This window comes from Siphateles boraxobius, unplaced genomic scaffold (assembly GCF_051911475.1).
Source record: "Siphateles boraxobius isolate OS27281-9 unplaced genomic scaffold, OSU_SipBor_1 11, whole genome shotgun sequence".
Classification (NCBI taxonomy): domain Eukaryota; kingdom Metazoa; phylum Chordata; class Actinopteri; order Cypriniformes; family Leuciscidae; genus Siphateles; species Siphateles boraxobius.
In genome coordinates this window covers 7,458,599-7,481,444 of record NW_027508711.1, presented here as the reverse complement: position 1 = coordinate 7,481,444, position 22,846 = coordinate 7,458,599, and the positions used below count along the sequence as shown (strand labels likewise).

At 39.6% G+C, this 22,846-nt stretch overlaps 1 protein-coding gene and 1 long non-coding RNA gene across 4 annotated transcripts; one reads left to right on the top strand and one right to left on the bottom strand.

Annotated features, from left to right (window-relative positions):
• On the bottom strand, nucleotides 1-7,946 carry pcyt1bb (phosphate cytidylyltransferase 1B, choline b). The gene is given in 9 exon segments (XM_077194781.1): nucleotides 1-583; nucleotides 585-715; nucleotides 1,262-1,450; nucleotides 1,687-1,829; nucleotides 1,916-1,994; nucleotides 3,170-3,321; nucleotides 6,321-6,437; nucleotides 6,542-6,641; nucleotides 7,767-7,946. Coding segments are annotated over 9 exon segments (1,107 nt in total). The 5' UTR covers nucleotides 7,869-7,946; the 3' UTR covers nucleotides 1-489.
• LOC143701392 (uncharacterized) lies at nucleotides 3,200-20,866 on the top strand. 3 transcript variants are annotated; one of them, XR_013190113.1, is made up of 6 exons: nucleotides 3,217-3,339; nucleotides 17,362-17,816; nucleotides 19,222-19,299; nucleotides 19,401-19,502; nucleotides 19,695-19,787; nucleotides 20,509-20,866. It is a non-coding gene; the product is annotated as an uncharacterized LOC143701392 (long non-coding RNA). The 3 variants fall into 3 exon arrangements; XR_013190114.1 differs by lacking the exon at nucleotides 17,362-17,816 and having other exon boundaries at nucleotides 3,200-3,339; XR_013190108.1 differs by lacking the exon at nucleotides 3,217-3,339 and having other exon boundaries at nucleotides 16,804-17,816.
• The last annotated feature ends 1,980 nt before the right edge of the window (nucleotides 20,867-22,846 follow it).

Genomic DNA, 22,846 nt, shown 5'->3' with positions numbered 1-22,846 from the left:
AATTACAACCATAACGTTTTACTAATCACTCTAATTCTGTGAGAATAGTGACGTCTACATCACAGCTATAATGATAATGGCACAATTATCCTTATACAATTTTTCTTTTCAGCTGATGAATGCTAAAAACAATGACAATCAGAATCTACCCAACTATAAAGAGCTTGAGCATTTAAAGCAGCAGATTCAGATTACAACTAGTGCTGCTGACTTTTAATAAACGGATCGTTATGGTCCCTTGGTGTGGATGCTAATATAGTTATAGTTATTCTAATCTTTCTTGGGTGAACAGGCCTTAACTTGACAGACAAGTTATGAAGTGCTCAGTTCTGTGTTTAAATGATATTAAAAAACATGGCATTTTAATATATTTTTTTTCTACAGAATTATGAGATCAGTCTGAATCTTTGAGCAGCATGCCACTGTAGATCTCAATTATGAAACATTCTGGTGCTTAAAATACAGTAAATAGAATGAGAAGGTGCCTGCCTAGATGTGCAGGAGGTAGAGCCAGCATCCATCTACATTCTCCTCCTTGTCACCCTCACTACTGCTGACTGAGGCTCCTTTGGGTGGCGGTGAATGGAAGCGGGGGCCAGTGGGTGACGGGCGATATAGAGCGTCTTCTGGTGGGACTGGAGCTGGGCGACGTACTTGGAGACTGATAGGGAGACAGAGCCTGGAGAACACGGCCACTCCGCTCCTGGATCATGTGCTACAGAGCACAAAAGAAATAAATGGTAAATAAAACTGTACATGTAATGCCCGAGTTTTGTTAATGTTAATTTGATAAGCGTGTGATAGTGGTAGATATTTGATAGTGGTAGTTGCGTTGCTGTCAACAGAGGGACAGAAAGCTCTCAAATTTTATCAAAAAGATCTTCATTTGTGTTACGAAGATTAACAAAAGTGTTACAGATTTGGAATGACATGAGGGCGAGTAATCAATGACAGATTTTTCATTTTTGGGTGAACCAACCCTTTTAAGTTTTGTTTTCTAAAGAATGTATCAATTTAATTTTTAGAAAACCAAACTTTTTGTCTTATGCCATATTCCTTCTTGTATTCCATATGTATCTTGATTTAAGAATGTTCAGATATTTGTACTGGAAAACAAGCCAGAAATACTTGATAAGGAACATTTTTGGAGTGTACAAACTTTCACTTTTAATTCACTTGCCATTTCTTTGTAATCTTTTGTGAAATTTACTAGCAATTTCTGAGAGAAATTTGTTTCTACACGACTTTTTTTTCAGTGTACCCAGGCTTTATCTGGACCGAACAGCTCCAGGAAGTTTCCGATGAACTCGCGAGATTTCTCCTCCCATTTGTGGATGAGGTCGTGGCTCTTCTCTTCAACACGGTGCACTAAATGTTTGGACTTCTCCTCTACCGTCCTCACCGTCTCCTTCATTCTGTCCACCTGCTCTTGCAGACGATATTTCTTCTCCTGTCAATCAAAAGAGTAGGAATAGTTTACCTAAACATGTAAATCCCATCTTCATTTCCTCTTCCTCATATCATACCAAAATTCTTCCATTGAACACTGAAGGATACATTTAGCAAATTTTGGAATGACCTGTTAACTCTTTTGCTGACGATGATTTCGAAGATCATATAAAAGTAGTAAATGCCACTTTTCTATTATATTTCAAGTGTTCTGAAGCCATACAATTTCTTTCTTACATTGATGAAGCCCACGTTGAGTTCCCGTGCTGTGTATCCTCTCTGCAGGTTACGCCTAACATAGACATCATAGTCTCGAACAATGCGCGTGATGAGATCAGAGGTGGAGATCCCCTCCGTTCTTTGAGTAGCCACAAACATTCCTTACAGATCATGTAGAAGAAGTTTATTCTTAGTCCTTTGACTCCGCTCTATAATTGTGCAATTTGCTTGCTGTTAAAGTCTTTACCTGCTTCTTTAATATGTTTGTAGACATCGTCTGATCCAGCAGAGGTGTATGGGATATCATCATGTGCCACAAAGTCAATCTGAGAACAACAGGAAAATAAATAAATAGATATGACACCATGAATTCACATTTTTAATGATCTCTAGTCTTTTTGATTAACTTTTCCATGAATATTGTATAAAACAAAGCGTTCCCCCCATTTTTCAATATGGAAACTGAATGTCAAGTTCATTTTGAAATTAGCTGTTTTATTTTATTTTATTTATGTAATTTGCAATTTTTTCCACCCTGTTAAAGTTTTGGACAGAATGCAGTTTAAAATCCTGTCTAAATATAGTTAAAAGTGTAAAGCAAAAACATTAATTAAAAAAGGTCAAAATTGTGTAAATATAATAATACAGTAAAAATAGAAAACTGTACCGAATGTTTAACAGGGAAGGTTTATTAACTGAACAACTTCAATCTGAGTAAACTTATTTTATTTTAGCTAGGTGTCAAGACAGCATTTCTCATTTTCATTTAGTTTAATTTGAGACAGTAAAATAACAAACTAAATAAACAAAAAAAAATTAATAAAAAGACGAATAAAAATGAAAAAATATGAACAAAAATTCTAATAGTAAATCAACTACTAAAATAGCACTGGTAACAGGGTTGCAAATAAATTAAGGTGTCTCTTAGTAGCTGTCGGGCGCTGTGTAGGCTTTTGTAAGCGCATGATCACAAAGGATAACAAAAGGAGTCTTTAATAGTAAATTCCACTAGGAAGACGTAGGGGAATCACATGGAAGAAGTTCAGGAAATAGGCTTGCCACGCTTAACATACAACCAAGAAAATTAACTTGAAACACAGGCAAACCAGAACAATGAAACTAAACCAAAACAGAACACACGTAACATTAGCAGCTTGCTACTATTTGGGACAACAAATGTTGGCTTGTAGTTATTAATAAACATATATCAATGTAAATTTATTTAAAAAATATATATCTTTCTTTGATTATTTTTTCATATAATAACTTGACAAATGCAGTCAACAGAACAACTTGTGTAAAAATTTAGATAGTGGAATTAAATAATTTACTTGTCCTCTCGTCCAAATTGTGTTAATTCTTGGATGTCAAGATTTTAAAGAATGTTATATATGTTAATAGGGGAAAGGTTTTGTGGTAACAGGGTTGCACACAAAATGGACATAATTAATTTGATGTAATAATGTTTTTTTTTACTACAGTAAACTGAATATTAATTTACCTTGTGTTTTTTAAGGAATTCAGGAGTGAGGGTCCAGGGAGCATCACGGACCACCTCGTCCACATAACGACAGTGTATGAGGGCTTCATATCGCTCGTCCTCCGTCATCACTGTGTAGCCTTTATACTTGTGCGTCAGAGCATCACTGCAAACTGACAGAGATACACAAGGTATGGAGCAGTCATCAGACATGGTTTAAGACAATGAAAAAGAGACTAAAGTCAAATAAACCTTTGGCTTTTCCAAATTTTGGACATGAGGCTAATAGACCTTAGTCAGGATAGCACCATATATATTTTTTGACAGGAATGAAAACGAGGCTGTGAGAGTGTTTCTTTATTTCTCAGTGCCGCCACACTATTCTCAGTCCCCCTTCACTCAGGAATGTGAAGAGTCATGAACATGGAGACGAATCTGTTTACAAAACTACTTCAGCTTTATTTCTGCACATCAGCTTTTAGAGAGGTGGAGAGATAGAATAAAGTGCGTTCAATGGATTGTCCTGTTGTTTAACAACATACTGATTGTTCAGCTGACAAAACATCTTTCCTGGACTTAATCTGTTTGATTACTTTCAACTGTGTCTCATTATCTTGTTAATGCCTGTCTATTTACGCTCTGTGTTTCACTCATTCTTTGCTCAAGTCTTGTAAGTGTCGCACTGCATTTCTAAAGGAGTGATAAAACATATTTTTTTAAAGGCTTGATTGTGTTTGTGGGGTGCACTGTAACATGTGTTCATGCTTCGTTTTTAAAAAATTGCATTATTTTTCATATATTTTACCTTTATTCTACACTTCTCTGTTCCTCCTTGTAAAAACGGTCTGATGGTTTCCGGGTTCTATGAAGCCAGTCCCTCAAAAATACGCAATGGCCTCAGATTGGTTAGCTGGTCCAGTGTGTTGTAATTCGCTAACCGCCTAGTGCACGTTTTTCGGAAACGTGACGCCCCTTACCTTTACCGGTAGTTTGTGCTTTGGTGTATTATAAACAATGGCGTCAATAAAACCATTCGGTGCCAGAGAATGTTAGTGAAGATGATCGAGCAGAACCTGTTCAAGAACGACTGTTAAAAGACGTTTCAGAAAGGTTTGTTTTTTGTTGTTGTTGTTGTCTCATTACTTTTTAGATACGCTGTTATTTAATTGTACTAATTATTATAGTATTACAAAAAGTAAGCTTCATAAACAAAAATTTCATATAATCTTTCTAACAAATTATACTACAGTCCTCAAAGGGATTTTTTTTGAGTAAAGACTGCGGATCTATAGTGATCGTTACTGACTGTACGGCACCGTTACTTTTGTATTTTTAGAACGATTGTTGCCAAATATCTGTCGACAGAACTATTAAACCAAAATGAACATTAAACATCGGCTCTACTACAGTAGCCAAATCAAACACAGAACCATTTTAGCATGCCTGTAGATAAACAAGCATGTAGATAAACAATACATAAAACCTCTAATCAAATAATTTACACTGATTCCAAGTTCGCTGTTGAGATTAAAAAAAAGTTTGTAACGTTAGGTGTTTGTCGGATAACGTTAAGTATGAATGAGCATTTAACAAACTGGTTTGCAGAGCCAAACAGCGTTGTCATTTGTTTACTTCCTTGCTAAAACGTACAATTAACAATACGAACTATTACAGGAAAACACATTGACGAAAAATAAATCATTCTTACAGGTTGTGGCCCGTAAACAAAAGCTTCTGTTTTTAAAGTTGGAACTGCTCCATCTTTCAGGACAAGCCGTTGTGCGAATCCTGCATTGAACTCGTGAAGATTGTGGAAGCTTTCCTTCGTAAAATGTGCAGCAAAGAGAGCGAGATTTGGGTAATAATTATGAGGGACCGAGTTAAAAATAAATTTTAACCATTGATCCCTAAGTCCCCTGACCCTACGAAGGCTGAACAAAGTGGACCTGCAACCGGGATGAAAATAACAGCGTTTCGACGGCATTGCGGCAACAACACTCCTATACCACAACAACTCTTCTCCAAAGCAATATAAAATGGCCTCGCCCCCCTTATTTAGAATTCTCGGAGGAGGGGTTTATGTAAATATTGGGGTTAGTGATGTCACCAACCCTGGAGGAATGTCGTGTAGTCCCTACCGGCCGTTTGCTGTAGTCCTTAGAAATTGATTTCTTTAAAAGCAAATATCTCCCTTTGCTTTGAACTTTGAGCGCTGTAACTTTGCAGATGTTGTTTATGCTCAAACAGCAACATTGCACACTAGCTAAAGTTAGAAAAGTGAAATCGTGTTTTACCACCCCTTAAGGTGCGCGCCCTCTGGTTATCTGTGTTTTGACTTTGACTTTCTGCCTAGTTTCCTGAATTTCCCTGTTTGCCTGTTTTTTTCTGCCCCGCTGTCTTTTTGGATTATCTTCCCTGCGTTTTGATAAAGCGGCAATTTTCCGATCTCTTTCTTGAATCCAACACGGAAGTGGCTTAAACTGAAATTCATTGACTGGCCGCTAGAGACAGGCTCCAAAAGAGAGTCAATCCCATATACTCCCCACGTTAAAATGCCCAAATTTACAGCAGAAAAAAATATGTTTACAGCCTGGTACAAAAAGTGGTTTTGGTCTATATATCTAATTTTGCCCTTAATGACAACTGTGAGGGTGGTGAATTTTTTTAAATAACTTTTTATAACTTTTTTTTATAACTTTAAATTATATTAAGCCTTAAAATCCATAATTAAGGCTGTTGTCTGCTGTCTGTTAGCCGTCACGTCACCTCAGCTAAACCTCTTTGCCCATATTTGTTTATCTGGGAGTGACACACGTTGACGCGCTGCCAAGATGGCGACGGCCGGCTTAGCCCGCTTTGTGCTTCAAAAATGCTCTTCAGAAACCTACAGGTGATATCACAGACACCTTTTTTTTTACAGTCTATGGTTTTGACCTATTGCATGTTTTATGGATTATGATTCTGGATTGCGCTAATAAAGCTGCATTTGGATCCTTAACTATGTCATAGCAGTTTGTGACCCTAGGACCAATGGACAGTGTTTGCCATTGTAAAGACTGTTTCACTCACAGCCTCATTTGCGTTAAATTCAATATGGCGTCTTACCTGATGTGTTAATGTGGTTTTGTTGCAAAACTGGACAAGAGTCTGTGCATACGCCAGTGTGACTCACCACCAACAATCAGTTGTGTGTTTGGGAACAAATTCTTGGCCTGCATCAAAGCACGGGCATGACCCGAATGGAAGAGGTCAAAGATTCCATCGGCATATACTCGCACGGGCCGATGAGCTGCACAAAAAACAAATACATACTTCGAGTACAATTTGGATTCACCAATTTGTATGAAAATATTTTCTCCTGCCCGTATCGCTACATTTGGCTCTTTCTCTCACCTGGAGTGCCACGGCGTGCCTGGGATAAAGTCACTTTGTCTTGTGGGGTGTCCGAGGCACTGCCTGATTGTTTAGCAAAAATGGCTGGTTCTCTTGAAGCCTATCAGAGAAATAATGGCTGTTATTATAAAAAATTACTGGAATCAGGTCCTGTAAAGAACATGAAACTGTCTAATTAGCTCTCTAGAGCTGCCTTGCAGCAGAATTTTTAATTGCTATCATGGATCCGTTTGAACATGGATCTTTTTGACATCATTGTCATCTGTACGTGTAAAACTTTACCAGTTTTAGTACATCGTTGTTGTATAAACGTGCCCTAAAATACTATACAAACATTTAATTGCAAAATGTACAAATTATTTTTTGTACTTCCTTGAGCAATTATCTTGTCCTTGTTTGATAAGAGGAGCTGAGCAAGCGCTCTATAAATATGCAGGTGTTCAATAAACGTGCATGAATGAATGTATTCACAAAATTCCCAATAATCTATGATGTTGGAATTGCCCTTTAGAACCATCAGCTGTTCAGGAGGGAACCCCTCGAGGGCCACTGTCAGACAGATAAAGATAGTTATAATCACACCACACCACACCACTGCTTGATGGACCTGATTGGTGGATATGAACTATGAGCTGTATATAAAATAAATAATAATTGCTGTGACTTTTTAGAGTAAGGTATCAGGCTTGGAATCTGTACCATGTACTCAGATAACAAACTTCATAGATTATGTTAGAGAAATAAAATGATTGAAAGCCATGTGCTGCTCTTTTGGTTTCATATATCCATCAGATTAATTTTCAGTGTATTTTAAAGCATTCATTCATACAATTCATAGATTTCTCCATATAAAGTGGATACATATTTCACCGCAGCAAGTTATTTTCTTCATGTTTAAGAATATTGGTTACACTTCGATGGTCCACTTCAGACATTGTCCTAACTATAAGTAACTTGTCAACTACATGTCAACTAACTCTCATTAGGGTAATAGTGAACTGTAATAGAGTGTTAGATTAGGGTTAGGTGTTCGGGTTCTGGTTAGTAGAATAAGTTGACGTAGTTTCAAAGTTAATTATAGTCAGTATAATGTTTAAAGTGGACCATCGAAATATAGTGTTACCAGAATATTTTAGAGAGGACAGAAACAGGCCGGAATCAGAGCCAAACAGTTGCTGCATAGTCAAATTATGAAATGATAATATTATTAGTTGTTCAAACTAACCTTAATAGGTGGCCGCTTGCGTTGCTGCATTTGCTGTGGTTGAACTCCTCCTCGACCAGCACGACCATTAGCACGGGATCCATTTCTTCTCCTGTTCGCCATGGCAGAGATTTTAGTTTACTCTTATTTGGCTTTGCACTGGTTGCACTCACCCAGATATGTGACATGCCTTTGCTTTTACTCCTGTACTGATAACTGGCCAGTCACACTGACCCTTGTGACGAGGCAAAGGAGCAAAGGTTGTTTTTCATGTGCCTTTAATACTTTCTTGGCTCAATGAAATGTATTGTTTTAAAAAAAAATATTGTGTATTGTGTGCTGTGTTCTTTCTATTTGTTGTCGTGAGTCTCTTTTTATTTACTGGAAGCCTCTCGACAACTTCTGCACATGGGGAGTGTCAAAATAATATCAAAGTTAGATATACTGGCCACGCTTTATATTAGGTGTCTTTACTATGTACTTGCCTTAAAGATAATTGTTTGGGACAGTGTACTTATTGTGTTCATGTTGTATTGCAAAATACTTTTGCTGCTATTGTGTGCTTTTTTGTTACTAAAAACTTAAAATAGCTTTCCTGCATAAGTGTGCACACCCTTTTATTGTTGGGTATGTAGCTGTGTTCAGAATTAACTTATCATCAAGCTCATGTATAATTCTACACCTGTTTCTAAAATTGATGAGAAGATAGAGAGAAAGCTGGTCAGCACATCAGCAAAAGAACATCATACACACGGCAAACCATGCTGGTGGCAGCATCATGGGGCTTTAGTGAAGGTGGAGGGAATAATGAATAGCTTCCAGTACCAGTCGATTTTGGCACAGAACCTTCTGCCGTCTGCTAGAAAGCTAAAAATAAAGAGAACTTTCACCTTTCAGCATTACAGTTCTGTCATGACAACTCTGAGTGTTTGGCATTGTAATGGATATGACAATGTTGTATGTTTTGTCTTGGTGGAATCGATCTGCAACGCTGCTGCTTCTGCTTTTATTGCTGCTGCTGCAGAGCAATTACGGGACTTGCTATTTCCAATGCATACACAGACACGCTGCTGTGAGCAAGCAAGACATGCTGCTGCTGTACAGTATAGTGTACATGAATTACCCGTAGCAGATCTATTCAGGTGGAGCTGGGGAAGGTGGTGGGTTTCCGAAAGCGTGCTGCACTGCTAAGGTAAATGCTACTTAAGTATTTAAAGGTTGAGTAGCGAGATCATTGGCTACTGATACAGCAGGAACCAATCAGCTGAGATGTAATGTATAGATGATGTAATATGATGTAATTTAAAGGACCTATTAGCCTGTGCCATCTAGAGTTTCATGCCAGAACTTTGTATTTATCTAACACACACCCTTGATAAATCTGCATTGTTTTTCCTTTTGATCTTTCATTCAAAAAATTCACAAAATTCTAACTTTTCATTGAAATAAAACAATTTGTATAAGTGGGGGGAAATCTCATTATGAAATAAATGTTTTTCTCTAGGTCACGTTGGCCACAGTTATTGGCACCCAGTTATTGCAACCTCGTTTTGCTAACAGCTCTGAGTTTTTGCCTATAATGTCTGATGAGTTTGGAGAACACCTGACAAGAAATCAGAGACCATTCCTCCATACAAAATCTCTCCAGATCCTTCAGATTCCCAGCTCCATGTTGGTGCTTCTTCTTCTCCCCACTTATTTTCTATAGGGTTTCGGGTCATGGAACTGGGACGACCATGGCAGAAGCTTAATGTTTTGCTCAATGACACATTTTTTTGTTGATTTCGATGTTTGTTTTGGATAATTGTCCTGACGAAACACCCAACCAAAGCCCATTCTTTCTTGTCAGGGATCACTGGAAATAAGCACAGAGATGAGTGGTGAATGGTGTTTTATTAACAATAAAGTGTGCAACAGTTGCACAGTCCAGAGACAGCCCCACAACAGAGATCTAGACAGGAGAAGTGGGCATAGGATTGAGCAGGCCGTGAACTAAACAAAACACTTAAAGTAAATAATTAAATTAAAACAAGTACACAACAGGAGAAAGCTAAGTAATATATGAGAGTGAACCCAGGCTAAATAATAAATCAAAAGAGAAAACTAAAGTAGCAGAAACTAAATCTATAGATCTGAGAGACAGAACCAAACAAAAACTAGAATAGCTCATGTAAAACAAGACAAAAGGCTAAATAATAAAGAGAAGTTAGACTAAGAAAACCCAAAAAAGGAAAAACTGCAAGGATACAAGAAGCTACAGAGAGAACTCTGGACAATCACACCAGGTGTAAGACTCCTCTTGCAATGACACTCCAAGCCACTAGGGAGAGCTGTCTGCTCCTTCCTGCAATTATTCTCCCAGCCACTAGCCGGCACCACCTGCTGTGAACTCTTTAGTTATAACTGCTAATCAAGTTAATGTGTTCCACCTGTATTTTGCCCTGTTTAAGTTGGCAGTTTTCTTTGAGCTGTGTTCAGTCTTGAGCCTACCATCTATGGATATCCTGAGTTCTTGAAGAGTTAAGTGCTGTTTCTATGTTACCATTGGGCCTACTTTATGTTTTGTTTTGTAAAGCTATGACTGCTCTTTATGTTTGTATTTGAGAACTGTGATCAAGTAAAGACTACCTGCTTTTGAGTTATCTGAGCCTCCTAGTTTGCTCTTGGTTCTGCACATGGGTCTTTTACAAACTGTCTTCCCAGTAGACCAGAGGTAGAGAAATAGCTTTCTCTGACCGGGAGACCCGGGTTCTAGACCCACCTTCGACACTTTATGACAGTAACTTGTGACACCTGGGTAAGAACATGATACTAAACAACCATTTAAGGGTATGTTTACACGACAACGATACGCTTAAAACGGAGAAGTTTTTCCTTTGAATTTCCACGTAAAGACGACACCACTGTCAAAAGATACCCATTCACACGGATCTGTGAAAACAAATAAAAACCCTATATTCTGCTGTCAGGCCATTAGATGGAGATGAAACGTCTAGGTTACGACTGTAATCACTGTTTCCTGAGAACAGGGAACGAGACATTGCGTCGAAACACATTAGGGGAACGCCTCAGGCGTGACAGGTGTCTGAAACTGCTATCGAATCACGTGTTTCTTGATGTGAAACAATGTGTTTGAGTGGTGAATGGTTCTAACATTTCATTTGAATTTACTGGTTCTGACAGTTGTCACTGCCATTTGGCATCCACTCCCCTTAGCATGGTGGCGTTGGTATATCATTCCCCAATGCGTTTCGACGCAGTGTCTCATTCCCTGTTCTCAGGGAACAGAGGCTACAGTTGTAACCTAGACGTTCCCTTCCGAAAGGGAACTCGCACTGCGTCGAAACGCATTGGGGAACGATATACCAACGCCAACATGCTAAGGGGAGTGGATGCCAAGTGGCAGTGACAACTGTCAGAACCAGTAAATTCAAATGAAACGTTAGAACCACTCACCCTCAGGTCACACTAGGCTGTCAGTGACAGCATTTCCTTCGGTCATAGCCCAAGCTATAAGCTTCACAGGAAAACCTCCATAAACATTGTTTACGATCTTCATTTGAGATTTTCAACTTAAATTAAAGTGTCATTCAGTCGGTCTGTGTTCTGTCACGACCCGCTTGCGCTGTTTATGTGACTAAATCTTTGATCAAAATGCAAGCTGATATCCAGCAGTGTTTTTAATGTTGATCAAATTATACCAGCAAGAATACAGTGTTTCCTGAATATCTACACGATTTCAAATGTGATATTTTATACAACAGTTCAACAAACAAAAGGGTAACATAAGTGATGTAGGCGACTATATTTAAAACAGTATTGTCAGTAGGCTTATTGCTCTATTTTGCAACGAAAGACATAGCAAAACTGCAGCACACAGCGGTGATTTGTAAAAAAATCTATGGTTTTGAACGAATCGTGAGATTCAATGATCCCTTCATAAATACATCAACTTGCTTCGCTACTGAATTAATGAATGACTCAATGACTCACTCATAAAGACAGTGACTTACCGCCACCTCCTGGCGATTTTAATTTAATTTGGACGCTCTGTCCAAGGCGAAAAATAACTATTACTCTACACTCATTGGTAACCAAAAACATAAACCTAAACAGCTTTTTTCCACTATAAACCTCCTACTCTGCCCACCTGACCCTCCTCAACCATCTGACGCTACTGCTCCATGCTCCAGGTTCCTGGAATACTTCCAGAAAAAGGTAGAAACCATCCACCAGCAACTGCAGCTCTCCAGCTCCTCTCACCCAAACACACTACCGCTGCTGGACACAAATTCTTCAACTGTCTCCACACCGCAGGACTGCCTCTCCTCTTTCTCCCCACTCAAACAGCCCAAGTTCTTGAGCTAGTGTCAAAAGCAAAGGCCATTACCAGCAAACAAGATCTAATGCCGACTGCCTTGGTCAAGGCATGTCTTCCAACTCTGGGTCCCATACTGGTCAACATAATCAACACCTCACTGTCTTCTGGGGTGGTCCCCACCAGCTTTAAAACTGCTGCGGTGATCCCTACACTTAAAAAACCTGGTCTGGACCAAGATGATCCAAACCACTACCGCCCAACCTCCAACCTACCTTTCATATGTAAGTTATTGGAAAGAGCTGTGGCCTCCCAGCTCAACCACTATATGCTACAGCACAACCTCTACGAGCCATTTCAATCTGGTTTCAGGACTCATCATAGCACAGAAACCGCCCTCATCAAAATCACAAATGACCTTCTCATGGCAGCTGACTCTGGCCATGTCAGCATCTTAATTCTTCTCGACCTCTCGGCAGCCTTCGATACAGTCTCCCACTCCATTCTTCTCACTCGCTTCTCTGAACTCGTTGGCCTCACTGGTACTGTGTATTCCTGGTTTCAATCCTATCTCACCAACAGGCAACAATACACCACTCTTAAGAGTATCGGCTCTGAACTGGCGCCAGTCTCACACTGTGTGCCTCAAGGATCGGTGCTTTGCCCACTACTATTTAATATCTACATGCTACCTCTTGGGATGATCATCTGGAAACATGGACTACACTTCCACTGCTACGCTGATGACACCCAGCTCTACATCAGTACTAAACTTTCTACTCCCCTTCCACCAGTGCCGCTTATCAACTGTCTGAAGGACATAAAGAACTGGATGGACAGTTACCTCCTCAAACTCAACAAAGACAAAACAGAACTCATGGTTTTTGCCCCGCAGTAACTTCTTAAAAAGGTTGATGACATCATACTGGATGTGGATGGCTGCTCAATCTCTGCATCCCCTCAAGTACGTAACCTGGACTCCACATCATCATAGACATCATAGACTCCACCCTCTCCTTCCAACAACACATCAAAAACACTACTAAAACTGCCTTTTACCATCTTAACAACATCTCCAGACTCCGACAGTGCCTCTCCAACTCTGTAGCTGAAACCCTCATCCACTCCTTCATCACCTCCCGACTACTGTAACAGTATCCTGTTCGGTCTGCCCAGCAAGGCTACTGACAGACTCCAGTATGTCCAGAACTCTGTGGCTAGAATGCTCACCCACACAAAACTTGGACTTCACATCACTACCATCCTGAAGAAGCTTCACTGGCTGCCAGATAAGTCCCGGATCAAATATAAAATCCTCCTCCTGACGTACAAATCTCTCCATGGACTTGCACCTCAGTATCTCACTGATCTACTCCATCCCTACACTCAGTCACGGTCCCTGTGGTCTTCTGACAAGGACCTGCTCGCTGTCCCTAAGTCCAGACAGTTGGTGCACCATCACTCTGGAACAAGCCTCCTCTTGCCATCCGCTCTGCCTCCTCTCTAATAACCTTTAAAAACCAGCTTAAAACACACCTCTTCACTGAGGCCTAGGAGCTTTATCTCACCTGGCCTCACACCTCTACCCCCTCCCCCCTTTTGTTTGTTAAGCGTCCTTGGCTTTTGTGAAAGGCGCTATATAAATCAAAGATATTATTATTATTACTGCTAGAGTGCAACATCAATACAGCCTGTTACCTTCATTTATATTTCTCATAAGCTTAATTTAATTGGCCTACACAGAAAAATTACAATGACATTTTTTGTCTAAAGACTACATTTAAATAGCTACCACAGTTAATGTTGGTAACTGCAGTTTGACTAAAAGTAATGACTTTTCGTCACCTAAAACTAGACTAAAACTATGAAAGACAAAATGACTCAAATGTGACTAAGACCAATTAAGCATTTTTGTCTGAAAACTAAGACTAAATCAAAAATGGCTGCCAAAATTAACACAGCCTTCTAGGGAATGTGGCTAGGTAACCCGAAGGAGCCCCAGCCAATCACCATTCAGGGGAACATACTCACCCAAAATGCCACCAGGAAGGCCTAACCTGGCGTCACTTAAATTGGATACTTCAGCCTGGCCAACTGCCTGTCTGTCCAAAGACAGAGCCTCTGGACACTTGCCTTTAGATAAGGCACCCAAACTGAGGGACTGCAAAGCTGACAGTTAACCACTCTGCCAAGATCTCAGAGACAGGGTATCCCGGAGAGCATGACTCAGCATAGCGCTTACAATCCTTGCCAGCGAGGGGAGTTTCTCTGCTCGATCCATGGATTTACCCAGTGTTTGTGTTTCAAAACACTGAGGCCTGAGAAGGCCTAAGAGCTGATCTAACTGGGAGGCCTCACGAGAAAGCCTACGACCGTCTGACCAGACTCAGGAGTCCGCATACTCATAGTGTCCCTCTGTGTGGGGAACACATGGTCTGCCTAGCAGGCAAACCAGGCTGTAGGCAGGATAAAAAGAGGTTCCGGCAGGGAACCAGTAGCAGAGAATGAATACTTTAGTCGAGCCAGGGCGCAAGCTCGCCTTCAGAAGCTGCCTGCTAAGGCCAGCTGAACTGATAGCAGGCGACACTAGATGCCCGAACCCAGCATAGCTGGGAAACCACTTACACTGGTGAGGCCCTACTACCTGATAGCTAGTCAGACTAGCAGTCCAGTTGCCTGTCCTTGGGACTTAGCCTTCAGGGAGGCCTGGTGAAGCCTACTACCTGATAACCACCATATGTGGGAATTCGCCTTCAGGGAAGGCCTAGTGAGGCCTACTACCTGATAACCACCATATGTGGGAACTCACCTTCAGGGAGGGCTGGTGAGGCCTGCTACCTGATAACCACCCTATCTGGACCCTGAATCCGGGTAACAGTCCCAGGGTGGCATGCTACGGCCAGCCAGTCCTGGGGCTCACTCTCAGAGCGGCCGGTTAAAGCCGGGCCTACTGAAAGTCTTCTTATGTAAGAAAATAACTGCCACGAACCAGAGAGGTTGGGGACTGAGCTACATGGTGGCATGATAAGGCCAACCGCCTAACAGTAGTCAAACCTAATTGGCTGATCGTAATTGGGGCTCGCCTCCAGAGAGGCCCACTGAGGCCAATTGTCTGTCGAGCACCCCATGAAGGGGCTCAGGGTCAAGAAGGCCTGCCAAGGTCAGAGCATGACTATCAACACTGCTGTTTGTATACCCGTCCCTCGAGACTCACTTAGAGGATTAAAGAGCCCTACTAGTCAGTGCTGTCAGCCATCTTCACACTGCTGGGGACTTGTCTATCAGGGAGGCCTGGTCGGGCCTACTAGCTGATAGAAAGGCTATTCTGCTACAAACATACACTGTTGGGAACCATACTACACCAACATAACTATTGGGCCCACCCACAGGAGGCCTAATATGGCTAGCTACCTGGTCACGGCTATAATGTATGTCCTACAATGTTGGAACTCACCTCCGAGAAGGCCTGTTAAGGCCTACTACCCATCAGTGAGTCTATTGCCTGAACTACTAAGGCCAACCACCAGAGGTAAGCTGGCCTCAAGAGCCCTCTTGGGTACTGCCGGCTGCCTGGTCAAGGAGGCCTGTATAGGCCTACCACCTAACTGCACAGCCTCCGTTGGCAGATAAGCTATTTATACAGCACCTATAGCATCCTGGTACCTAATCACATTGCCAAAGGCAGTGTACTCAGCAACAAAGCAACACCCCTTAAGCAAGAGGAGTACAACATATGCCACTCTGCCTCAATGGAGGCCCGAGAGTCAGGGGCCTACCATCTGTATTCATGGGCGTCAGCTCATGGCAATGCTCTAGCTTCACAGGAGCGTACTTTGAAACCAAAAAAGGAAGTGAAGGTTATAACGTCCTGCTCGACCGAGCCATATTGGTGCAAGGTAGAATAACACAGAGCTGAGAGTGGGGTACTCACTACCTAGCCTGTATCAACAGGGGAGTACCACCACCTAACCCTGAGATTCAACAGGGTTCGGGCCTACTAGTGGTTCTAGGGGGAACAAAACCTTATCTGCACCCAGCCTATAGGGAAGTGGGGCTTGATTACAAGTCACCCACCTACAACCAATCACTCGAGCAGGTAGCTCAGCGAGCTGAGTGGAGCCTATTCTGGTGGCCTGGGTCCATATACTAGTTCTGCATGGCGGGGTCGAGCAAACAACAAAATAGTCTCTTTGTGAGGCGAAAGACAGCCTAAAACCCTGCTCAAAAAAGACATATTGTACCCTAGGTCTTTACTACTTGTCCCTCTGCACCAACCTGCATTACTTTTCTCACCCCCGAATGCAGAGAAGGGGGCGGGTCTTGGCCAAACGACTCCCACCATGGAAGGAGGTTATGTCAGGCTGACCACAATATGCTTCAAGATCCTCCTCAGTCAAGTTAGACCAGTCTATTTTCCCAACATGCATATTGTTATTCATCGGCAAAAGAGTAGGTAAATTGCCCTGATTTATAGCTAAAGAAAAGGGCACATGATCAGTAGTGGCAAATTCATAATTAATCCTCATAGTCTCTATGGAGTCATGTGCATCAGCCGTGCAGATGCTGTGATCTAACCATGAAGTTGTGTGCCACGCCTCACTGATGTAAATGTAGTGATTGGCAAATAAGGATCTATCATCAGAAACATCAGCATTCATATCACCCATAATAAAAAAGCAGGTGGAAACATTATTCTTGAATGTTATTCTTGATGTTTTATTCTTGAATTAACATTCTTGAATAAAAGACATGATATCAGCCAACCTGTTGAGATATTCATCTTCATTCTGGGAACTCTCATAGGGTGTATAAATGTTCAAATGATTAATTTTTTTCCACCATAACTAAGCTCAATTCCTATAGCCCAGTCAACATCCAGTCTGACCACATTAACTAGCTGATCTAACTTTTTGTGCCATAGTACGACAACACCGCCAGATATTCTGCCATGCACTATTCCAGCGCAAGTCAGTGGTAGATTCACCCACACCATAGAAGTCTTTATGTAGGAAGTTCAGTCTTCCCAAATCCTGCTTAGCTAAAAAAGAGTCTCTTGAGCACACAGTACACCACATGTCTCTAATAGTTTATCCACGACAAAGCGGTGTGATTTATCTGCTTCACTATGCCCAACGTGCAATCCTTGGGCATTATATGACACGATATTGATATTCATTTATTTCGGTTTATCCCGGGCATCAGACCGGCTGCTGTTTCAAACGAACCTCCACAGCACCTGTATTGGGCTGCACGCCTTCTTTTGCTAATGAGGCTTGCGTATCCCTTTGCCCACAGCAGTGCTCCATGCCGAGGACTGTGGCAGAGGGCCAAAGTCTCTCCCTGTGACTGGCGAGCTGGTGCCACCGGCTCCTGCAACTCTCTCTCCTGAGACAATACAGCACCTGCTCCCTGACTTTGGTGGCCCCGCCTGGATCATAGTTTCCTTTATACTGTGTCATCTTGCCTTGCATTCCTTTAGTTGTGAAGCCTGCCAATCCTGTTAACCTTTTGGTGTACAATTACATCAGAAAATGTGAAGAATGTTTTTTTTTTTGTTTTTTTTGCGTGAGTCATAAAAGGTGACTTGGAGTCAGGAGTCAGACTTCTGTAGTCACCTGTGGATACTGTATATGCTATATCATTTGGGCTTATTTTTTGTCTGGATTTTCTTACTTCATTGCGGAGCAAATGGATGTCTGGAAATTCACAATGCCAAACCTTCCCTTCACAATGCTGAGCCCAGGGACAAAAAGGTGAAATTAACTTTTGCTGTGACAATTGTCTTTTAGAAAGCTGTACATTGTTGACTTCTATTTCGTTTTGGTTGGCAATAACTTTTGTTATAACTTCCTAACAGTTGGCCTACATAACACTATCAAATATGTCTATTATAGTGACCTTTTTCACTTAATACAAACTTAAAAATGTATGAATGTTTTTGCATTATATATCAAAATATAAAACCAAGTTATTGTAAAGAAAGATAGCACAAGAACATCATTTAAACAAAAAAATATTAAATGTATTTGTTAGGTTTTAGATCCTAAACCAATGGATATATCAATATGAACATGGATATTCAAAATTGGATAAAATGGATATTCAAAATGTTAAATTAAATCACTTAAGTGTCCAAAAACTTAATCACATTTTAATGAGACATTTTAATTATTTAAATGTATTATAATGATCTTTCAAGCATCAGGCCTATATGTTGTAATCATTTTTGTTCATATTATTAGTTATTTTTATTATTAGGTTTTAACCTTCGGTGTATGTTGCTGCTAAATATAATGTATTAATACATTCATCCATAGGTCTTATATAATTAATTTATGTATTTATTCATGTAATTGGGTTCTTTTTCCACCAATCAGAATGAATGCTTCGCACTACGTAACAAATCTCTATACATGCTAACAATCGAGGGTTAATCACGTTTAAAACGTAGCTAAGCTAATCCCATCCTTACATAGAGAAAATCTGGAACATCAAGAACAGCAACATTATATTTCAATGGTATGTACTTTGCTACTATTTATGGCTATCAAAAGTGTACAAACTTAAAGAATTTGTAGATTCTAAAGATCTGGCAAAGATGTCCGACCGGACGTAAAAAAAATGGAGATGAGCATGCTAGTGGCAACAAGAACAAAAATAAAATCAAAATAGATAATTGTTAATCTGAACAATCAGTATGAACTATCTACAATTTGATTTAGTTATTAAAAAATTCTGTACAATGTGAAAAAGTTGTAGAGGCTCTAGTTGTGCTTCATGCTAGCAAGTGACACAGCAGTTTCCCGATCTTCACGTTTCCTCTACCCTGTAACATATAAAGGTTATAATACTGTTATAATATCAGATAGTATAACCAGTCTTTTTCATTAGTTAGGATTAATAAAGATTAAACAGATTTTAACTTTCTAATTTAACTTTAAACAATGGATTAGAAATATACAAATAAATTTGTTTTGGAATGCAAACACGCTAGCATTGCAGAACATGCTCACAGTCTCATAAGGACTGCATTGCTTTTGAAATAAATATATTTTGTGCATCATATTTTTGGCATTTTACATTAATTATATACATGATAATATTTTTTTAAATATTAATATATATATATATATATTTATATATATATTTTTTTTTCAGGGCAACACATGCTGCAATTTTTCCTGGTTGATGGGTTTGGAGTTGTGTCCAACTGTCATTGCCTCTTTGCAGATTAAGGTAGTCAAGTTTATCCAAACTATTTATTAATTAAACATCTAAAAACTATCAAACTAACAATATAAGTTTTATTTTGCATATATCCATTTCATTGTGTTTAGTATCCTGTCCAGTGTGTGGTAAACCGTGATGGTCGAGATAGACAAGTGGTGTTTGACTCTGAATCATTTCCCAATCATTTCCATTTCATCGGTCAACCAAATGTAGGCCATAATAATTCATTCAACCTGATATTGCTCAAATGTATTATTTAAGCAATTTGGTATAAGAGGCCATTCTATATTGTGAATAAAGGCATGGGTAAACTTTATGTGCTTTAAAACAGAAAAAAAAATATTCAAAATTAAATAAAGTTTAAGTGCTGTTTTGCTTATCAATACCATAATTTGTTTCAGGTTTCTGAGCAATGCCTGGAGAATCCAGAGGGTGAAGATGGAATAGTAGTGTTTGATTCTGAATCATTTCCTATTCATTTCATTCAACCAAACGTATGTCATGATAATTCACTCAACCTGTCATGATTGATTAATTTGTAATGTATGCTTTCATGTGATTTAAAGGATTTTAAAGCTAGACCTGAAATTATAATTATGCTGTTGTCAGTGTAAACAAAAAGTGTGAAAAAGTTAAATGAAATTTCAGTTTAAACCGTTTAAATGAAATTAGTATGGTTAGGAGCAGCTTAGGTGTTGTTAAACGTAATGTGTTTCAGGTTTGTCATGATTCTGCCCTCGTGTCCTTGATTTTCTCTTGTCTTGAGGCAGGATCATGACAGAATCATGTTTTGTGTGCAAGCACATGGTCTTGTTTTGAGCCATGTGCTTGTGTTGTCTCGTTACGTTACCCCGCCCCCTTGTTATCCTCGTCTCGTCATTATTGTCTAGTCAGCTTCACCTGTCTTTGTCATTAGTGTCTCCCTATTTTATCCCCTTGTGTTTGCTGTCTTGTGTCGGTTCATTGCCGAACGTTACTTGTGAGTATCCTGTGAAAGTCTTGTCATTGAAGGTCTAGTCATTGTTAGTATCTCTCGAAGTGTTGTTTGTTTTCTAGTATTTTGTCAGTGTCGTTGTCTAGTTAGTCACCCAAGTCCTGTCTTGTTTTGCCCCCTCGTGGGCTTTGTTTTCCCCTTTTTGTCTTCAATAAATTGTGTGAAGAGCATTCAGCATTCAGTCTGCTTTTGGGTTCGTCAATCTGCATCCTCGTAACAAGGTTTCTGTTCAATGCCTGGAGAATCCAGAGGGTGAAGAGTAATGCCGATTGGCCATGAATCATTTCCAAGGCTCCTGTCACGTCTCTCAAATGGAAGACCTCGATAAAGATGGTGATGTTCATTAATAATTCAATGTAAACATGTACAGTGTGCGCCAGAGTTAATGGCACCCCTGGTAAAAATGATCAGAAATGCCTGTGAAAAATAAATCTGCATTGTTTATCCTTTTGATCTTTCATTCAAAAAATTTGCAAAAAATCTATCCTTTCATTGAAGTGAAAGAATTGAAAGTGGGTTAGTCACATTATGTCGCATAATCGCATAGTCACATTATGAAATAAATGCTTTTTTCCAAAACACGCTGGCGCTATTTATTGGCTCCCTGTTATTAAATACTTTTTGTAACGTCCTTTTGCCAAGATAACAGCTCTGGGTTTTCTCCTATAATGCCTGATGAGTTTGGAGAACAACTGACAAGAGATCAGAGACCATTCCTTCATACAGAATCTCTCCAGATCCTGCAGATTCATGTTGGCGCTTCTTCTCTTCAGTTCAGCCCACTCATTTTCTCTTGGATTCAGTTTTGGGGGACTGGAACGGTCATGGCAGAAGTTTAGTTTGTGCTCCGTTACCCATTTTTGTATTGATTTTGATGGGTTTTTTTTGAATTGTTGTCCTGATGGACGATCCAACCACGCCCCATTATAAGACTTCTAGCAGAAGCAGTCAGGTTTTTATTTTTTATTTGTTGGTATTTGCTAGAATCCATAATACCATGTATCTGAACAAGATGTCCAGGACCTCCAGCAAAAAAAAAATAGGCCAACAACATATAAGATCCAGCAGTATATTTAACCATAGGCATGGGGTACTTTTTATCCCTGTTCGCACCAAACACATCTTGTGAGTTTGCTGCCAAAAAGCCCTTTTTTGTTTCATCTGACCATAGAATCCAGTCCCTTTTCAATTTCCAGTCATGTCTGACAAATGAATATGCTGGAGTTTGCTAGGATTTTTCTTGAAACCTTCCCAAACAACACGTGATGATGTATTGGTTGTTTGATATATTTTTTTAGGCTTCCTGACCCCCAAGACTCAAGTAATCTCTGCAATTCTCCTTCTGTGATCCTTGGAGAATCTTTGGTCACTCAAATTTTCCTCCTCACCCTGCATTAAAACAATATAGGGAGGACCGTGCCTTTTCTGTAGTTGGCCCTAGATTATGGAATGACTTGCCCATTTCAATTAGAGTGGCGTCTTCGTTATTTGTTTTTAAATCCAAGTTAAAAACATTTTGGTTTGATAAGGCATTTAACACATGCTTAAAGCATCATTGTGCATCCATTGTAACTCATAATCATTTTAAATTGGTGAAGCACTTATTTTATGGTATTTTACTTAAATTTATATTTGTACATTTGTTGTATTGTTGTTAGTTTTTATGTTTTTTTTAGTAATATTGTAAAGCACATTGGACAATGTAAATTGTATTTAATTGAGCTATATAAATAAATTGCCATTGCCAATATAGACACAATTATTGCCCTGATGGCCCTGATGGAATTTTCAATTGTTTAGATATAATCTTATAGCCACTTTCTATTTTGTAATGCTCAGCAATCTTTTGTTGCTCATTAGAACTATATTCTTTGGTTTTACTCATTGTGATGGATGATTAAGGGAATTTGGCCTTTATCTTTCCTTATATTTAAACTCCTGCGAAACAAGAAGTCATAGCTAGACAGTTTCATATTCCTAGTCCCCCTGGTGTGCTAAAAAAGATAAATATTAATGGGAATATACTCCAGAGATATTTTACTTGTAAAAAATTCTAGGGGTGCCATTAATTGTGGCCAACGTGTTTTGTAACTGTATATGTAATTGAAAATGTAAAAATGTATTTTGGCAAGCAGAGCGAGGCCGAGAGTTGTGGGAACCACACCGGCCTCTAGTCTCACAGAGGAATTCCAGAAGGATAAAAAAAGGAGTGACAACAGTGCAAGACGAGGGAGGACCAGGCCTGGGTTTTACGTTGTGTTTTGTACATGTTTGTGCAGCAGTCGTCCGTAAGGGGATGCCACTTTACTTTTGTTTCATTGTTTGTTTATTTTTGGATTAAAGTTTTATGTTGAACTTTGGAGACTCCCACCTCCTTTTTCCCTGAGCCTCTAACTTTGTTACATGTATATTGTATAGTATAAAGAAAATGCAATTACACTGCCTACTTGTTTGTTGTTTATTTTAGATCCCTTTTTAGCAACACATATTTAGCGAATGAATTTAATTATGCATTGCTTACAATGTTGTTATTTATTTTTGTTTGCATCTAACAAATGC